The sequence below is a fragment of the Palaemon carinicauda genome, chromosome 18 (genome assembly GCF_036898095.1).
Source record: "Palaemon carinicauda isolate YSFRI2023 chromosome 18, ASM3689809v2, whole genome shotgun sequence".
NCBI classification, from domain to species: domain Eukaryota; kingdom Metazoa; phylum Arthropoda; class Malacostraca; order Decapoda; family Palaemonidae; genus Palaemon; species Palaemon carinicauda.
This window is the reverse complement of record NC_090742.1, coordinates 39816341-39837511: the sequence shown is the minus strand read 5'-3', so window position 1 is coordinate 39837511 and position 21171 is coordinate 39816341. Positions and strand designations below refer to the sequence as shown.

Sequence of the window (21171 nt, the reverse complement as noted above, 5' to 3'; positions counted from 1 at the left end):
TGCAAATATGCATCGCTAAAAGAAATGGACTATAGTTGGTGTCTCTTTTAGAAAACAGATGCAACTAGAATAGCAACATAAACAACAATAAAGCACTGATTGGCCTTTGATGCCCCAGTTCTTGGCTTAAAGCTTAAATTTTATATTAAATTCAACTCGGCAAAATAAAACAACGATAATGATAATGACAATAATCATCATCATCATCCTCATCATCATCATAATAATGATAATAATAATAATAATAATAATAATAATAATAATAATAATAATAATAATAGCAGAAGCTCTAGAATATATTAACCCGTCTTCAAAATCGAAATATGACACAAGTGCGTCATGCAATGTAGACAGGTCATTTCTGGATGAATTTTATTTTCCTATAAAATTCTCGAAGCCCATTACATATCTCTCTTTATCATGTTTGTAATACGAAAATGTATTTATCAAAGTACCAGGAAGAATAAGAGCACTTTGTTGGTTACCACACAAGGTCGTTTGAAAATGGTACTCCTTTGGCTTGGAGCGTTTCACCGAGAGCAATTATTATCCGAGAGGCGATTACCTCTAATAAGAGTAATAACTTGATAACATTTCCTTCTGGAAGGAGGGTCATTTGGTGTGACATTCTGACTCACGACTACTGATGATGATGAAGGAATGGGAGACTTGTTTTCTTGTTGTTTTAGCCGTAAGTCTGACTTCTTTAAGTCTGATTTTGACATCTTTATTATTATTATTATTATTATTATTATTATTATTATTATTATTATTATTATTATTATTATTATTAAAAGTTGAAGATTAACCAGCCCAATGATCGATCATGATTTTTGGCCTGATTAAATTCGGAAAAAAAATATAATAATGCTAAAAATGTTGCGTAAAAATATGTAAATTATGATGTATAATGTGTGATTAATAATGTAACCGGTATTGATGTAATCTTGCATGACAAAGCTCTCTCTCTCTCTCTCTCTCTCTCTCTCTCTCTCTCTCTCCATACATACCTTAAAAGGTACCAAAGATAAAAAAAGGGCCCTGATCTGACATTGCTACTGAGAAGAGAGAAGGGTAATTATATCTGGCCTTGATAATACCGAACATAACTGTTTCACGTATGAATTCCCCCTTTTTTTTAATATCATTTTAAATTACTCGTAGAGCCAACGTGACTCCCCATAGGTTTTTGTTTCACTGCGGGTATAATTGAAAGGTGGGGCCCAGAATAATTTCTCTCTGTCTGAATGTCTGTCTATCTTCCCACGAATATGCTTTTTGTGTTTCTTATTAGCTCCGGAGTTGATGAGGGCAATGAGATAGTTGTATTATTGTTACCGTTGTTTTTGTATGATCTTATATGGATTTTCTCGTGATTACTATTGGAGTGACTTTGCTTATCTAGGAGAGCTCTTTGATGGTCACCTTCCTAGTTTTGTCTTTTTTTTTTTTCTTGCTTTTCTTGTCTTCTTTTTCGTTGGAATTGTTATTTTCCTTTGTTTATTTTCTGCATCACTTTTTTTTTTTGTTCCCATATTCTTCTAGTGGTTTATTATTTCTCGTTGAACTACATGCTTTCATTTTAAGTTTACTATTTTTTATCGTTGTTCATGTATTTTATTTGTCCTAATACTTATTGTCTTACATCTATTTGCTTAAGATTTCTTATTTTCTTAACGCTTTATTTTCTTTCTTTTTTCATTAACGCAACCCCTTATTTATCTGGGTTAAGCTCTGAGCTGAAACGGTAATTATCACCATGCACTTTATCGGGAGTAATCTCTCCCCCCCCCCCCCCTCTCTCTCTCTCTCTCTCTCTCTCTCTCTCTCTCTCTCTCTCTCTCATGGCGTGACTCCTTGGCATTTTGTGTAGGCGTTGATAAGATACGATACGAGATAGAAAAAAAAAGAAAAAACAAGTTCCTCTCTAATCGTCTCCTTAAGAATATTCCTATCACGTTGCCATGGCCATTATTGTTTATTTGTGAGGCATTATTGTTTATATTTGGAAACAAAGGCGTTGATGAACTCTCTTCTGCGTCGTGCATGTTGTGCGCCTGGCTGTGCCTTGCAGTTATTACTCATCAACAAATGCAATTCCTTGATATACTTTGGAAAATACGCATTGTTTCATTCTGATCAGTACGTACTAGGAAATGACAGAAGTAATTGGTGTTACATGGAAAGAAAAAAAAAGATGCTAATTGATTATTCGCGTGATGTTATAATCAATTGGTAGTATAGAGAGTATAGATGAACTTGATATTGCTATCTCGTACAGAAACCAAATGAAATATAGTAAATAATTCACTTGAGAAGCCAATTAATGTGTGATTTATTAACAACCCATGTAAGAATATGATTAGCAAGTTGGAGCGAGAAACCACTTAATTCTCTTCGACTTAATATCGAAAGATAAATGAAGATGGTAGTTTGGTTATTATTTCGCGCTATTGAATATCATCTTCAAGCGAATAAATCTATGGGTTTAAACCACCCATATTTCGTTTTACTTGAAAATAATTATTACTATTGTAGATAAATCTTTATTTCAAATAGCTTGGAGATTTCATATTTTTTTTTTATCTTTTATTAGTTTGGTGATTTAATTTGTACCCTGTAAGTGAAAGTTTGACATGAAAATAGCTTAATAAAAGTATATACTTACTTTCATACATGTTCTTGTGTTCCTTCTGACATACTGTATCTTTGCATAAATGCTTATCAGTTATACTTGGTATTCCGTGATGCAAAATACCCATGTTTAGCAGCTCGCGACAATGAAAGGCACATTGGTACAGTACGTGAATTATAGATGAAGTCGGTCTTGGGTTCCTTTGTCGAGTTAATTACCGCCTGTATTTACATGCAGCAGTGGACCTTACGATGTCAAAATGATTCACTCGGGTTAGCAAAACTTATTGTTTCTTTTTATCACAACGAACGATGATTGTATTATCACGGAAGGTATTTCCTGTCCACCTTGCCATTTCTCTATTGCCATCCACCAATCCCATCCTTTCTTAGCTAACCCCTCCCCCCCCCCTTCTTACTACCACACACTCCCTTAATTCCGCGCGACTTTCCACAGCTCTAACCTTACCGCCGGTTCTTCTTTGTTATATCGAGTCTCCATAAACTTGCCTGCCTTGTTTTTACTTACTTTCTCTCTGTTTTTAGTTAATTATGTATTTCGGTCTCCCTTCTTCTGCTCGCCGTGTGGTCCACCCCTACCCCTCCCCAAGTTTTTATCTCCAGTGTAATTATAATCACTGCTAACGCCTGGCCCTTTCCTGGCCCCCCCCCCCCCCCAAGACACCCACAGTCCCCCACCCCTTCTAGCCCTCACTCCTCAACCTTTTGCCAACTAATCGTTCACTTCTTTGGTCTCTACTTGAGTGAGAGCAACTCGCTCACCAGTCCATTCATCGGATTTCATTCATTTCGAATTTCATTCATAAAAGGTACAGCAGGCTGACGCTGATTGACTTATTCACTTTCGCTTATTTATGGCCGGTATATTTCGAATAACTTTGAAGTGACTTGGGGGGGGGGGGGGGTGATTCTCGACTTGTGTATGTCATGTTGGTTTGTTGCCAGGCGTACTTAGTCTTTGCTTTTGGACGCCTCTTGTGTCCCGCCTCATGTTTCCCCCATAGAAATTGTTTATGTATGGCGTCCATTAGTCATCTCTTTATGCTTAAGTTACGGTGAAGTGTGCCCTTGTGCCGTATTTATCTTAGATATTTTTTTAACTCGTTTCTTCCGATCTTCGTAATAATTTCATCTTTCTGTTGCTCAAATTTTGCATTGTGGTTAGTACTGCCATTTCTTGATAGGATAACTCTAAGATAGTCACAGATGTGTTAATATGAGACATAAATTGTTATTATTATTATTATTATTATTATTATCCCTACTAGCTAAGCTCAAACCTTAGTTGGAAAAGTAGGATGCCTCAATCCCAAGTGCTCCAATAGGGAAAAATCGCCCAGCGAGGAAAGGAAATAAGGAAATGAATTAACTATATGAAAAGTAATTAAAAAAGATTTTAAAATATCTTGATCAGTAACAACGTTAAATTAAGTATGCCCTATATAAACTGTGAAGACAGATTTATGTCAGCCTGTTCAACATAAAAATATTCTCAACAAATTTGAACTTTTGAATTTCCACCGATTCAACTTCCTAATTAAGATCATTCCACGATCTGGTCACAGCTGGATTAAAACTTCCAGAATACTGTGCAGTATTGATGGAGAAGGCAAGACTGTTAGAACTGCATACTTAATACAACGTATAGGTTGGTACAGTCTGGGAAGATCCGAGTGCAAAGGATGATATGAATTATGAAAAATCTTATGCAACGTGCACAAAGAACTAACAGAACGACGGTGCCAGAGATTAATATCAAGATCAAGAATAAGAAATTTAATAGACGGCAAGTTTTTGTAGAACAAATTAAGATGAGAGTCAGCAGCTGAAGATCAGACAGACAGAAGAACAATACTTGAAAGAAAGTAGAATGAAAGAATTAAATCCTTTCATCAGAATTGATTTATCAACGAAAATGTTACAATTTTTCCATCATGATGTACATTACTTATTGAGCAGAATAAAATGACCAAGGACTTATAAGTAAATATTGTTAGCCTGTTCGATGATTTACCACAAAGAACTTTGCAATTCAAATGACCAGTATATTTTTGCAATCAAGCAACACAAATTGTTTACAAGTAGTCGTATTCATTTGAAATGGACTAACAAGCTATCTACATGTTGCCTCTCGTATATGTTCAATATAATTACAAAACTTTAAAAAAGTTTTAAGATATGACCTGAATCATTTGATCTTTGGGGATAGATCAAAATACTCAGAATAGAACGTCCCTGCCTGGTGATCTCCCGGACTGGGGTTCGAGACATTCTCAAACTCAGTAGTTCCTTTAAGTGTCTGCAACGTTGCCATCTTTGTTAGCTAAGGATGTGGCGTTTTGGGGACTCTATAGGTCTACCTGCTGAATCATTAGCAGCCACTGCCTGACCCTCCTTGGTTCTAGATTATGGGGAGAGGGGCTTGGTCGTTGGTCATATGTAGAACTTCAATGTTTTAATGTTAAACATGCTGACATAAATCTCTTTTTATAGTTTATATATGAAAGATCTAATTTATTGTTGTTACTGTTCTTAAAATATTTTAGTTTGATTGTTCTTATTTTCTCATATAGTGTATTTATTTCCTTATTTCCTTTCCCCACGGCTATTTTTTCCTGTTGGAGGCTTTGGGCTTATATCATCCTGCTTTTCCTACTAGGGTTGTAGCTTATCTAATAATAATAATAATAATAATAATAATAATAATAATAATAATAATAATAATAATAATAATAATAATGATATGTGGTCAGTCTCTAGGGCATTGTCCTTCCAGCTAGATCATTGCCACTGTCCCTTGCCTCTGCCATTTATGAGCGGCTTCTAAACCTATAAACAGGCTCTTCTTGTGCCTAGACCATTTCCCTCAAGTTCTAGCGAGTGTAGACCTTGGTTTCTTTTATGAATGACGAGCGTATCCGTCATAAGTGAAGAGGGAAGAAGCTGCCCCTCGTTTGAGATGATGCTTATGACCGTTTTAAGAATTCCCTCACTTATATTGTCAACGGCTTAGCTCTGAAACATCTTGTACCACTTAAAGGCTGCCGGTTTTTTATGTCACTTATTTCGCTTTAAGAAAGTTGTTTGGTTTTTATTGTGATTTTTTTCACCCCCTCCTTTTATTTGAGGCTTGGATGGTTTATGTGTGAATTTTAAAGCTGTGCTTAGGCTTAATTAGAAGTATTATAAACTGTGTAGTCGTGGCTATTTTTATAGCTATATATTTGTTTAATTTTTTATTTACTAACACACACACACACACACATATATATATATATATATGTTAAGCTTATATATACACTTATATTCGTGTATGCATATATATATATATATATATGTATACATATATATATATATATATATGATTATATACAATTGTATATACATACATATATAATGTGTATATATGTCGTGCATATATATATATATATATGTATATGTGTGTGTTGTGTATATATATATATATATATGTATATATATATATGTGTGTGTTGTATATATATATATATATATGTGTGTGTGTGTGTATGGGCGTGTGTATATAAGTGTGTACAGTCGCTTACGTGTCTGAAATCCAATATTGATAATTGTAGTGCAACCTAAATATCAGTTCTGCAACAATTCACAGATCCTCCAATATATTTCTGACTGAAAGACATTACAGTATTAAACCATGTATGTTATACATGAGTTAGTAGAAGATTAACTATCTCCTTATTCTATTATTTATTTTTTTAATCTATATATTTATTCATTCATCTTTGTGATTCCCATCATTATATATATATATATATATATATACACACACAGGTATATATACAGTGAGAGAGAGAGAGAGAGAGAGAGAGAGAGAGAGAGAGAGAGCAGCTTTCTTCTTAGCTGAGCAAAGTAAATAGTTGGAGGTGTCACCGGCTTTAATGATATTTTGAGCGAACTTAAAACAACCGTACGATGAAATCTGGGGATTTCCGTCCCCCTCCCAACCTTCTTCCTTAGTGAAGATCAGGCTCTCGGTTACTGGTTGAGCCGATTCTTCTTCTTCTTCTTCTTCTTCTTCTTCTTCTTCTTCTTCTTCTTCTTATTACTATTATTATTTTATTATTGATATCATTATTATTGTTGTTGTTCATATGAAAAGCTGAGACAAGAATTAAGTGTGTGTGCTGCTGAGGCATGAATTATCTCTGTGCTCAAACCATTGTTCTCTAGTCTTTGGTAGTGCCATAGCCTTGGGTTAGCGTTTTCTTGCTTGAGGGTGCATTCGGGCACACGATTCCATCTTATTTCTCTTCCTCTTATTTTGTTACAGTTTTTATAGTTTATACATGAAATATTTATTTTAGTTTTGTTACTGTTCTGAAAATATTTTATTTTAATTGTTAAATACTTTTCTTATTTCCTTGTTTCCTTTCCTCACTGGGCTATTTTCCCTGTTGGAGCCCCTGGGCTTATAGTATCCTGCTTTTCCAACTAGGGTTGTTGCTTAGCAAGTAATAATGTTTAATAATATATTCGTGAGGTTATTTTTATATAAATACATTTTGATTTACATAGATGATCTTTCGTTTGGAGAGGGGATTGATAGTGCCTAATGTTTATACAAAGGACATTCAATGTGAATAGTTGTGTGCAGATGAAATTAAGTTCTTCAACAAACGACAGAGGATTTTTATTGATGGTTTTAGGACTTATTTGTGTATAAAAATCGTTGATTGTACTTTTTAAATTTTGACCTCATTTTATATAGCAAGACGAAGGTCTTAGAATCATTATCATCATGATTAATGTCACCCCTGTATTGCTCAATTATATTACATATCTTTAGAGTTGGGCCTATAGTTTGCTTTAAAGCTTAAGATTGATTTTTTTTATGTTCCATATCCACAGCTATTTCCCAAATCTTTAGAAATATTCCGGCTCATGACTCGTTGAAAAGGTTTCTTCTCATTGCTATGAAGTACGATTGATAGTTGCTGAGTGTGGATATCTTGCTGATATGAAAATAATCTTGAAAATCTTCCCACTCTTAGATATCACACGAGGTCACCCTCTTATTAAATAACGCGAAGCCTTTTATGAAAAGGGAACTGATTTGACTTTTTGAATTTCAATTTTACTAATCTATTATATCTAATTTTAGTATCAAATGCACATTCATCCCATTAATAATCATAAAGATTTCCCAATGTTGTAATATCACGCATCCCACGTATGTCATGATAATTGATTCGAAGGTGATTTTATTGATATGCTATACTACATTTCGATTGGAAGAATAGGACTTGCTGCTTCCATTAAGTAACATTGGGTCTTGATGTTGATGTGGAAATGGTTAGGAAGATCTCATTGATAGGATATATCACGAGATCTACATTTATGAGAAGAAACATCTTCTCATCATTAGATAATGCTATCTCTTCCTTGCTACTTAAACCTACTAATGATTTAGCCCTACTCATTAAATAACATGTTTTATTCCTTGCCCCTAAAGGTATCATTATCTTCCCTATCCCTGAAACCTACCAATACCTAAACCATACAAGAGGATCTTCCCCCTTCTCATTAAATTAACATTAGCTCTTCCTGCTCTTAAAACCTACCATTATCATCTCCGTCACATCAGACGACACGAGATATTCCTTCCATCGTTGATCACTAAGCATCCGTTTCCAGAGAACTGTGAGATGATATCGCTATCGGTGTTGAGCCATTTGAGATGAGAATGATCATCGGGAGGATTAGCCTTGTAGGCAGGAAGTTGGAGGTCAGTCCTCCCCCCCCCCCCTTCAAGGATTTTGGGGCTACCTGATTACCAGGCTGACCATACCGGAGATTAATGATTTGAGAGAGAGAGAGAGAGAGAGAGAGAGAGAGAGAGAGAGAGATTTCTTCATTGGCTACATGTCATTCTTATCAATATCATTATTACTCAAAATGAGAACAAATTTTGTGTGGGATAAACCTAAAGGGCTATGACTTGCAAAGCTTGCTTACAGCAAAATCAACCCCCCCCCCCCAACGATTAAAACAAATACATAGTAATGTAACAAAAAAAAAAAAAGTTAAATCACAAGCAAATAAATATTTACGAACAAAATCTACAATTAACTGATATCAACTAAATTAGATGCATATCACTTGATAGGAGTATTGGCTCTCTTAACCCTTTGAGCATTGGCATCAGTAATAATAGCCCAGTAAGACCATTCATCAGATTGAAAACAGGGTAAGTGGAAGGATTTCACTGAGGCAGTATGACAACGGGCTTAGAGCTCACCTTTTGTAGGAAAACTCTTGTTAAGAAATTATAGGCTATACTAGTTTTGAATGAAACATGACAGTTATCATAGACAGAAATGTCGTCAGATGAATGAGAAATCCGAGTCTTATAAATGAGCTCAGATTTGGCCTTCGGGTAGGTTAACAGGTCCACATCATTACATAGTGACGGAGGATTAGCACTTATAATTACACTATCCCTTTTATACTTGTTCTATTGGCTTAAATTCTCCCTTTTGAGTATTTGTTTCATTTTAACTATTCTAGGTATTTTTCATTTTGGGTTATTTTTTCGGATGCTGATTTCAGCGCAAATGATGTTAATAAGGCTTGGCATTTCCTTTTTAACTTTTTATCATATCTTTGACACCCTTTTTTAATTATTATTACAACATAACATTTTTATTGCTGCTTTTACTGTAGTTGTTATTCTTGTACATAGGAGTCAATATTTGTGTTCCTCTCTTAATATGTATTATCACTGTGCCATTTTCTGTAAATTTTCAAGTGTTAGGGTTGTATCTTTGATGATAGTTATATAGGCTTAAATATTCGTTGATTTATAATCAGCTTTTTTAAACGATTAGGAACCCCGGGTAATAACCAATATTCATGATTACTGAGGATATTGAGACTACATAAAATGTAAAGATCAGAGCACAATCCTGTTTTCGTTTGTCCTGGGTTCTAAAAGGTTGGCATAATGAATCTTTCAACAGCAACTGGTGCGCATATATATATATATATATATATATAGATAGATAGATAGATATTCATTGGTAAATTCAACTACATGATTTATATCAGATCTCACTCGCGTAACAGAAGCAACACTTATTTATGTACCACATCTTAGTATACGGCATATTTCAAGACGTCTGAATGTATACGTATGTACAGTATACTGGGACATCTTTCCCCAGTATTACTGCGATGCTAATGATTGATAAACGAGTCCATATTGCACTAGCGTCCCCGGTGTCTCCAAGAGAGAAATTTGTAGAATGATTAGGTCCATTTTAGAAGGCTTCCTGTAGAGTTGAAGGATATGCAAAAGAGTTGAGAGGTTTCCTTATTGTTACCGCCAGCTCTTGTATCTGTGGGAATCCATGTACCATATGGTACTAATCAAAGGGACTTGATACTGATGCCTTTCTTGTTTTTTTACACAAATACACACACACACACCACACACACACACACACGCACACACACACACACCAAGGAATACACGTCAACTAACTTTTTATTTATAATACATTGAAAACCTCGAAAAATCCCTGAAGAACAAGTTTAATTTTTTGTAAATCGTAGGTAATTGTTATAGTGAAATAGATCAGCAACATACGTATCTATGTTGCTATATGAAGTATTTAAGTATGTAAGTAGAGATTTTTAAGGGTTGTAGACGAGTGACACTAAGTAGAATAAAATTACTTACAATTTCAAATGTTAGCAATCACATTTGTTTTTTAAATAGTTATTAACTCTCTCTCTCTCTCTCTCTCTCTCTCTCTCTCTCTCTCTCTGCTATAATAAAAGAAATTGTCATTGCACGAGTTCTCAACCTCTTTATTTTTTCTTTCCGCAGCATCTGAGTGCCCTCTCCTCCATCATGGACTTGGAGTTTTATGCCGACCATGATAAGTCAACAACCAGGATGTCAGACAAAAAGAAAGTAAGTTCCCAGTTATCCTTACATATTTTTTTTATCCAGTACTGCTTTTTTTTATACTTGTTTATGTCTGTTTTTACATTTGTGTACTACTTTATAAATTTTGTTTGTGCCGTTTTGTACATGATTTGAAATATTTACTGCTGATTTTAAAATTTATGGATAAGTTTTACTGTAACAGTCAGATGGCTGCTTGGGAAAATACTGTCACCAGTAATATTGAATGTTAAAGTTAGTAGTCTGTTTATGGTATCTCGCATTGAGTTATAATTTCAGTGCTTGCTTTCTCTTTTTTGTTATCTATCAGTTAAAATATGAATAAAATTCATATGATGTTTTTAATAGCAGCATATTAGTTGCAAGGTACATGAAGCGCCTGTTTATTTTCCATCATCCTTCTAAATAAATAACTTGAAACTTGCATCCATTGTATTCCTTTATATGTTACAAAATAATGCAATAGGCACAAATTATATATAACTTTACACGTTCCGCGGAACATCGACATGAAAGGGGTGCTTGGATAAGAGAAGGCTTCCGTGTTTGACTATAACTTTTTACATAGATATACGTATTTATTATGACGATAACCTCACAAATGATAATTATGTTTTAAGGAAAATAAACGATTAAAAGTGTAATCTACCGGAAAAAAATCAGGATCAAAAGAATTAATTTACAGGTAAACATTTAATCACTGAAGGTGAAAATAAATCTAGTGACCTATTTGTACACAGTTTATGTTTGTAAATAAAGCTAACACCGTACTACCCTCTTCTCCTGCACAGGTGAAGTTTTCCCTGGAACTGCCTGGCATAGTCAAGCAGGAGCCAGCTGACCCTCCGTATGAGGGCGCCCTTGAACCTTCTGCCGATCCGCACTGCGTCCCTTCGACGGCTGGTCACCAGCACCAAGCCATGCAGAAGGTACCCGACATCGCTGACCTTTCCGATCCTGAGTCTTCTTTAGGTGAGTCTTGAGTCTTTCGTTTCTTCTGGTCTGGAAGGGTTGGAGGTTAAAAGATCGTGCATATCTATCTACAGTATACAACAGTGTAAGATGTGAAGTAGAAAACGGTGTTAATTCCTTATGGATTTACTTAACTTTCCTTCACTCTGAATATGTCATTTATTTGGCCGCGAACTTTTCAATAACTCTATTCTTTAGAAACCGCGAAAAGAAATTAAAGACCATACATTTTTTTTTATCAATTAATATGAACTGCGATAGATTCATATACCGTTATGAGAGATGAATTAATTTCTTCCCTGGAAATTTACGTGAAATAATTTATTTAATTAGCATATATGATTTTCACACCAAACAAGGAAAAGTGGGTACTACTGATTTTATTTGGAAGATTATAGCACGGGACAAGTCACCATTAGGAATTGTATTTGAAATTCAGATAATATTCAGGTGAACAGTTTTTAATGTTCTATAGATTTTTTAATTCACGTTCTATCGATGTAATTAGTATTAGAATACTATAGATTAATTAAAGGTATTGTTTTAGAAATTAATCTAATCGTTATATCATATAGTTTTAGAAACGAGTCAGTCCTCTGAAGTATATCAGTCTGCCATTAATAAAGTACGTTTTCTATCAGTACATATCAAAGAAAATGATCGCTAATTTTAAGGCATACTATAGAGACTCTCTCTCTCTCTCTCTCTCTCTCTCTCTCTCTCTCTCTCTCTCTATGTATATATATGGCAAATATAAATGTTTGCGAGTATGGCGTCCTTAATATTTATGCGTATATGTATGTTTGTTTATAGCTTCTTCTAATTTACCAAATAAAATAAAATTATTTAAAGAAAGTTCTATGAAAGGAAGAAAACTGTATTTGCCCCACACCGTTTTCTCTAAGCGATGAAAAAATTTTTTTTACGTATCAATTGGGAAACCCAAAAGGAACGTCCGAGTGAAACATTTGTCGCTTAGCACTCTCCAAAACAAAACTTTCCATAAGGAACCTCGATGCCCACTTAACGAAAACTTCTGTTCATCCATGGTTTTATATTTTTTTCTCATTAAAGTCACCAAGTGAACTTTGAACAATGAATTAAAACTTTTGTACGATAGTTCATTTTACTTTTTTTTTATCTTATGTTTTTCATTGCCCTTTTATTTTAGAAGATGCATTTGGTATCCTTATGGTTGTCGTGAATGAGGTTTTTCAATGTTTCTGTTCTGTTAACTGCCTGAAAATATAAAACACCTCAGATACTTAGGGTATTTTGGAATGTTCCGAGTCATATAGCTGCTATTTTTTATTACATTACGAAAGATTTGATATTCCATATCTCATCGGTTTTTTTTCATGTACAGTACTTGTATGCACTAGATTGCGAGTTATATATTATGAACTCCTTTGACATTTTACTTGTAGATGTAACACCCACCACAATACTGCTCCTTTTTTTTTTTATAGAATATATACAACTTTCTAAGTAAGAGGACAACCCAACATTACGTTTTTTTTTTCATATTGTAATCGTTATAACAATAGGGAATAGGAAACAGGACTTTGGGTTTGAATAAAAACTTCAAATAAATCAATCTTACTACACAGTTGAATTATGATAAGCTGCTCACTATATGAAAGTTTGACCGTTAGTGAAAATAGTCTTATGCAAGAATTAGAATATCTAGTTTGAATTCGTTTTGAAAGTCTTCCCGATTTTATAGGACTCTGCGTAGGCATTGTTTCTAATATAATTTACTTAGTGACGAAAGGAGTAGCTGGTGATTGGCACTTTGAAGATAGGATCTATATATTGATTAGTATTTTCAAAAGAGATCAATAAAATAAAGAAGTTTATCCATAATCTCTGTCCCCTCGCAAATTCTCCTTGATTGCTCTCTCTCTCTCTCTCTCTCTCTCTCTCTCTCTCTCTCTCTCTCTCTCTCTCTCGGGCATACATTTAATGATGACAATGTTCTTGTTATGATATGAGGAACCCTTCTCAGAACAACAGAAAACTTGAGATTTCCGATAATCAGCTTAGCGCAATACCTGCCTGAGGCATCGTTCGGATAAGAGAGAGGGAATACTATCTTATTACTCCCCGTCCAAGTGGATCTGGACTGAGCTCCGGGTTTTTCCACTTCTTGTCTACAGCTTCTCTAACTTTGGGAAATCTTATGCTTCAGCACTGGACGAAATGCGTACTTTTTTAATGTATTTCTTATTTTGAAATGATTATTAGAAAATGGTGATGAAATGATTCCGCCATGTTGTTTTACGTCGAGTTTCGTGGATACTGTAATGTATGTAATGATTGTTCTTTTAAATGCAAACCTTTTTATTTTTAATTTACGTAACACACTCAACAGATATGGTAGTATTTCGTATGTTAACGTGACCTTGTTTTGTAAAGAAAATGGGATTTTTTCATTAAAGAAAACGTTGTAAAGCGTTTATGGATTTTAGGGGTAACACTAACAATTATAAAGTGTGTAGCTTTCCTATCGGTGACCAGTATTAAATATTAAATTATATTTGAAAATAAGGATAGAAGCCTAAAGGTAATTTTAAAATGAATCATAGATACTGTTGAATTTAATTAATACCATATATTCTTCCCATGGAGGGTTATTAAAGCTCAAATTCTTTGTGGTTTAAGAAGAAAATATATTTCAAATACCTAGTCTTTGTGGTTGCACAATTCTCTCTCTCTCTCTCTCTCTCTCTCTCTCTCTCTCTCTCTCTCAGAGAGGGGAACCAGTTTCATTTGATATGTGAACGATTAACCTTGAAATGTAGTTAATATGTATCACTTCTATGGCATATCGTAATTACATTGTTTTACTGCCTGCTATTCAGTTTGCATTGCACTATGCTTTTTCTTTATTTTCTTTGCTTGTTTCTTGGTTTTAATTATATCTTCACGTTTCTTACTACTCGTCACTTCTAATACTGTTAGTAAGCCAACCTAAAATAAATTGTATCATCATCAGCTATTTCGTAATTGAAATGCTTTTGAAAAATCATCATACTGAGCTCTACATGGTATGTTTGTGGAGTGTTCTCAAATTTCATCCAGAAAAGGAGATTTGCTAACCTATAGGACTGATGAAATTCTATTGTGACCTTTGACCTTTCGAAATAGAAAAAAGGAAAATTTTCGCAAACGGGTTAGCTTACTCTTATTATATTTTTGCCGATTATTATTATTATTATTATTATTATTATTATTATTATTATTATAAGTGTTATTACTATTATTGTATTATTATTATTATTATTATTATTAGTAGTAGTAGTAGTAGTAGTAGTAGTAGTATTGTTATTATTATTATTATATTATTATTCTTATTATTATATTATTATTATTATTATTATTATTATTATTATTATTGGTTATCTAGATTCCACAAGCCCCTTGTTAACAAAAATACTCTACTTGATTAAAAAGAAATTGGATTTATATCACTCCGGAAACACATGGCTGTCATGTCTCAGTACTGTCCAGATAATGCATGCCAGCCTGAACACGATAATCTCTTGTATGGTTGGTGTGTGTGTGTGTGTGGGGGGGGGGGGCTTATAGCTGACACTCCCTTGGAGTGACACAGCAGAAGTGATTTTCTTTTTCATATGGGATACTAACGCTTCCTGAAGTCACGGGTGCTATAATACACAAGAGTCATTTTGTTATCATGTTAGTGAATTCCTAGTAAAGGGTTTTTATTTATATATAGAAAAAACTATGACACCTTAGTTTATTGGTGATAAATAAGTCTGCTATGACCTCTTATGTTATTCCCCCAGAGCACTGCTCCTTTTTGTGTGTTTGTGTGTGGGAAATACACCTAAAGCCTTATGGTGATACAAAAGTATTTAATAGTTTACATATAAGATAATTTTGGTGGAATATACTGGTATTCTGTCAAGTATAGACATATTTCATTTCCGTTTCTTCCTTTCCATATTGTGCAAAAAAAGTAGCTTTTTGTCTTGCTCATAGACACTTTTCACACTATGTTTTGGAGCCATATAGTACCATGCAATGGCTTTGTATAGTTTTGTAACACCATTATTATTATCTGGAATCCTCCTTTGTTCTTAATGTCATCTTCACTGCATTTTTCCAAAGAGGGCCTCTCGCTTAGGATATAATTCCTAAAGCGTATTTTTCATTTCACTCTTATATTTGGTATTTAGACTGTTTTGTCTGGTTTGGAGACGTGGGTGATTAATATTCCTTAATTTTTTTTTTAGTTATTTGTTATTTTTTACTCCACTATGATATAAAACCTCTAGGGGTAACTGATGAAATTAGAGCTCTGTGTAATTACTGTACTTACGGGTATTTTATTTCTTAACGTTTATGTTACACACATACGCATTTTAATTTTAAACTCAATAATCAAATATTCCCTAGTGCACTATTTAATTGTTTAGAGGTCTAAGGCATAACTGCATTTTGTTTTAAAATTAGGATTAGAAAAATACGGGGCATACCAAAGACGTCCATTTTATTCATAATAATTTTTAAAGATAAGATATAAAATGCAGGGCTCAAATGTACACTAGTTAATATTCCTTTGTGTTTCTCGTTTTCACACTCCCTTTGTGACATTCGCCGTATCTTGATAATATCGTAATTTTAAACTTTCGAACATCAAAAACAAAGTTTCGGACGTTTTTACCGTCTGAAGTATATTTCACTAGTTTCGTACAATGCTACCCTAGAACTATAAGTTTATATTCTCTCAGGCTTTCTTTTGGTGTGTTCATTACACAGTTATGTCGGTTTCGTACACTGCCATATCCGTTCTGGGCTGATAATTTTGTTTTCGATGGAAACATTTTATTTCTCAACTCACGAAAATAAGATAATGATAGCTTCATGTTTATTCAAATACTATCGCCACTTGGTTTTACTGTATATTTCCCCTTTTTTATCATGTTCCATTTGTTCAGGATAATGAATAAAGTTCTACTTTCTTCTAAACCCTAAAACCAAGTCCGGTTCACTAGCTTTTGCCACCAGTGCACAGTTCTGCTCTCTCATTGGCGGAGGACAGATAATGTAAGGTCGATTCTGATTGGTTGGAATGGTATTCTTTGAGACCTTCTTAGCACTGAGCACTTTTATTTAGTTTTTATAATTTGTTTTATGTGATTTTCGAAAGGTGAAATTTGTCCAGGTTTTGAATAATGAATTTTTTTTTCTTAATTCGTGGCATATAGGTATTTTTTCCAGTACACATACACACACCCATATATATATATATATATATATATGTTTGTGTGTGTGATTTGATATTTAAGGATTTATATAAATTAACGTAATTCCATGTATGTTCCACATATAGAGTATGTTCGTTCTGTGTTCTCTTGTATTGTGTGTGTGTTAATATGTACGTTTCAGTATCCTAAAAGAACACAGTGCCACGTGTGTTCGTTCGTTCGTTTGTCTAGTGGCCCTTTGACGCCTGTGACAGTATGGCGTGTTTCGGTGACACCTTCTTTCATCCATATGTAAATACTTCGTTCTAAGTGATTCAATTCGAGTATCGTCTCAGGTTAAGCTAATGTGACTCTATATCCACCGCTTATTATACGAGAGCAAGATGACCCCAAAAGTCTCATTTAGCTTGGTTTTATAAAGGGGCCGATCTTCGATGAGTAATGCATTTACTTCAGTGTTGTGTTGTTTTCTTGGTGGAATTGACGCTGTGACGTCATAGGATTGGCCTCATTCGTGGATTTCAGTTTCCTATAACTGAGGCCTCTTGAGGGCTGAACATTGTCAAGAAAGTGTTCACTGGGGACAGTGAAGTGGCCAGGGTTGTAAGATATAGCTGGAATTACTCCAAAGGTTAAAGAAAAACAAGGAATATGACGCACCCAGCGTGACTGTACTTCAGTACATGTGATGTCAGAAAAGGTGACCTACGGTTCACTTTAGGATATTTATGTTTCGTCTGTTGTTGAAACCATATTTTACATTAAGAAGCTCTGCGTGCTGTGGGGGTAGAAAAGTACCCCTCTCTTCCTTTGCAACGACAGTAATATTCATCAATCAATGAGTACATATACATAACAAGTGATGGATGTGCTGCGGAAAAATGTTACTTTTTATTCATGTGTGAACGTTCTGAGGTCAATATGACCTATAGGAATTTCTTCCTTTTGGCCCAAATTCAATTTTGTCCTCCAGAAATATGGAAGGAAATCTCTTTATGCTATTTGATGGGCCTCCCTATCTCCTGGAAATTAAAGATTTTGGGACAACCATTGGGTCGGAAGCACTACGCAAATGGCATTTCCAAAGTATTATTGAGGGGAAAAATGGGAGGCCTCCATATCTGATGTGTTCTTACGAACAAAAATATTGTGGATTTGTGTGAGCCTCCTCTATTCTTTGTATTATTATTGTTGTTCTTGTTGGTGAAAAGAAATATGTTATGTTAAATAGTCCGACCAGTAGCTTTAGCATATCAAATACAAGAATATGTACAGTATCAAAATATTCATATATTTTTTAATTCAGTAATGCTTTGCTTCACATATGTCTTTGATTTATGTAATGTTAATCCAGGAACAAACCAGAGGTCATTATTCGGTAACCCAAGTAGCTGTAGTTGAAAATAATCATCATAAATTTTTTTCTTATTTCTTTTATTCTACTTCACTTCATATTTTGAGCTTTCTAGTTCTACATTCATTGGTGATCTTTCCAACATTTGGTTTTCCCATCATTCATAGAGTCCTGTTTATATGATAAAAGGTATTCATTAATTTTATGCTTTTAGAATTGATTTTGTTTTATGGAAGTCACTGAAATGCAGCCTTTTTCTTTAATCATAAGATTCCTTCACCTGTAATGTTTTTACCTTTGCACAAATTATCAAATTATTAGTGTCGTCCCTCCTTGTTTCATTATGGTATCGTTATCCTCCATAAGACCTCTCAACAATGGGATCCTACTTTGGAAAGGCACTAGTAAAATATTTTTGTTCCTGAAGACTTTCCCATTTTTCTCTCGATGATGACGTTTGATTATGTCCCTTTATTTTCGAACTTGAATTTTTCTTGTTGCAATTGTGTGGTGCAATCGTCAAATCTCTCTCTCTCTCTCTCTCTCTCTCTCTCTCTCTCTCTCTCTCATATTCTACAAATTTGTAAAATCGACATTCCTTTATCGAATTCGTCACCTCAAATGAAGATTTCTTTCATGGGGAATTTCAAGTTTTAGAGACAGCAGGGCTATGAAATGTCTCTATATTATATTACCTTTTGCTGCTTCTTGAAAAAATGTTATAAGTAAAAAAGTACAGTTTCAACGCTATTTTCATAAAAAAAAAAAAAAAAATTCCATTTTAATTTTGAATCCTAATGTTTACACAAATGATTAACAAAATCCAGCTTCTTGGACCGATGTCATTTAAATCACTGAACTAAATTAAATTTGCCAACAACAGAACATTATTTATTCATTGCTATTGATTTTACTTTAATTTTGAGTCTTCGTCTCTTACATGCATTTTCATTTTTACTTTTAACTGAACTTCTTTCTCACACATTTTCACATATAGTATCATAATTGCCGTCTCATTTTTTAAAAGTTTTTTTTTTTTTTTCCAACTCTCCATGATTTGTTCTCATTTCCATTGAAATTTTCGAGTCTCGTTTTCAGTCTCCGCTGTTCATGCTTAAACTTCATTTTCGTGTTTCAAATATTGCTATAATTTTCTCTCTTGTTTTCTTGTTATTATTTCTTTCGTTATTCCTACCATAGATATTACAAGATCTTGTATACAATGAAGAGTCTTTTACATTATAATATAGTATTTCACACTGGTACAAGAAGGCAACATAAATTATAGTCGGATTTTCAATGTATTTGTCATGTAATTAAATTTCAGCTTGGTTTGATGTGAAGACATATGCAGATCTCGCCTTGTATGACTTTTGTATGACTTGATTTACCCATCTAGGATATTTTATCATTCACTTTAAGACTAACCTAAAGGTGCATAATTTTTTTTGGTGTGTGTTATTTATTGATTGATATATTCATTATTTTTGTTATTTGTTGATAGATATATTCATTCTTTGTTTTCATTTGTTTTGGTGACAATGAAATATATGACAGTACTCTATATTAACTGTATGATCTTTCAGATTTGCTTGTAAAGAGACAATGCTTTGTTACAATAATATAACATTCGTAAATACATTGTATGGTTTAATAGTCAAGTGTATAAGATCGTGGAAAGTTTGAGTAAATACCCATATAAAACCACGTTGGACTTTACTCATGGTAAGCACAATATAGTCTTAAGTGAACTTTCATAGAATATATATGAGTCATAAGAAAGTGAAGCGAACTATGTCATACCCTTAGCAAAGAGGACACAGACACAGGTGTTCGTTAATCCTAAAAAAAAAAGACATTTGTGGGGAACTGAAGGTAATTTCAAATAAAACTTCAGAAAATTTGGCCAACAATGACCAAATAAAGGCCTTCTTTTCTCCTCATTTGAGACAATTTAGGCCTCAGTGAACTATATTTTCCGATATTTCTTGTCGTTGAAATTATAACATAAGGAGAATTAGCAACGAAAATGTCTGTTATGAATCTGAGCGTGGGCAGCAGGACTGTCGTGACTTCACCTGTGACCAGTTTTTCCCCCGTCATTAAGACCATTAAAGTGAAACCCAGTGACCACTTCTTCGAGTTTAAAAGCGTCTTGAGGGATGTCCACAGAGTTCTTAACAATACAAGTAAGTAAGGAGTGTATCACGTTGCTAAGTGTTTTACACATACACATAGGTAGATAAATAGATAGATATATTTAGATAATATATGTGTCTAAACATATTGTGTATATATATATATATATATATATACATATATATATATATGTGTGTGTGTATATAGGTATGTATAAATGTATGTCAGTATGTGTATTATATACAATATATATATATATATATATATGTGTGTATGGGTATAGGCATGTATAAATGTATGTCAGATTGTATATATATATATATATATGTGTGTGTGTGTCTGTGTGTGTGTATATATATATATATATATATATCATATATATATATATATATATGATATATATATACTGTATATATATAATATAATATAATATATATACTATACATATATATATATATATATATATGTATAGATACACACACACACACACACATACACACACTTAGTAAGGCTCAAAGCTGCTTTTGAAATGTATAATCGAATAACACGAAAAAGAAAGACTGAAAGAAGTACCAAGTGCTTTCACGTGTCTGTCTCTACATCTTCGGGTGGGTGGGGGGCTACAAATGGTACACAGTCAGGAGCCATGGTCAAAAGAAATAAAAAGAAAAGGGGAAACACCTTTCGGGTAATCATAAAAGTATAAAAAAGCTCACCTTACTCCAAGGTCATACGAAGTAAATATATCATGAACTGGAACACGGCGTGTACGTAATTAATGTTAAGTACCTTGAGATATGTACTCGCTTTATTAAGACATAGAAAATAGAATTATTTGCCTATATTCATTAATAACCAATTTT

General features: G+C 33.7%; 1 protein-coding gene across 1 annotated transcript in view; it reads left to right on the top strand.

Annotated features, from left to right (window-relative positions):
* The window catches only part of LOC137657258 (transforming protein p68/c-ets-1-like), a 263524-nt gene that overhangs the window by 55644 nt on the left and 186709 nt on the right, over positions 1–21171 (top strand). The window contains exons 2-3 of the mRNA XM_068391596.1: positions 10526–10612; positions 11398–11578. Of these exons, the coding sequence (XP_068247697.1) occupies positions 10526–10612; positions 11398–11578 (268 nt within the window). The remainder of the gene's footprint in view (positions 1–10525; positions 10613–11397; positions 11579–21171) is intronic.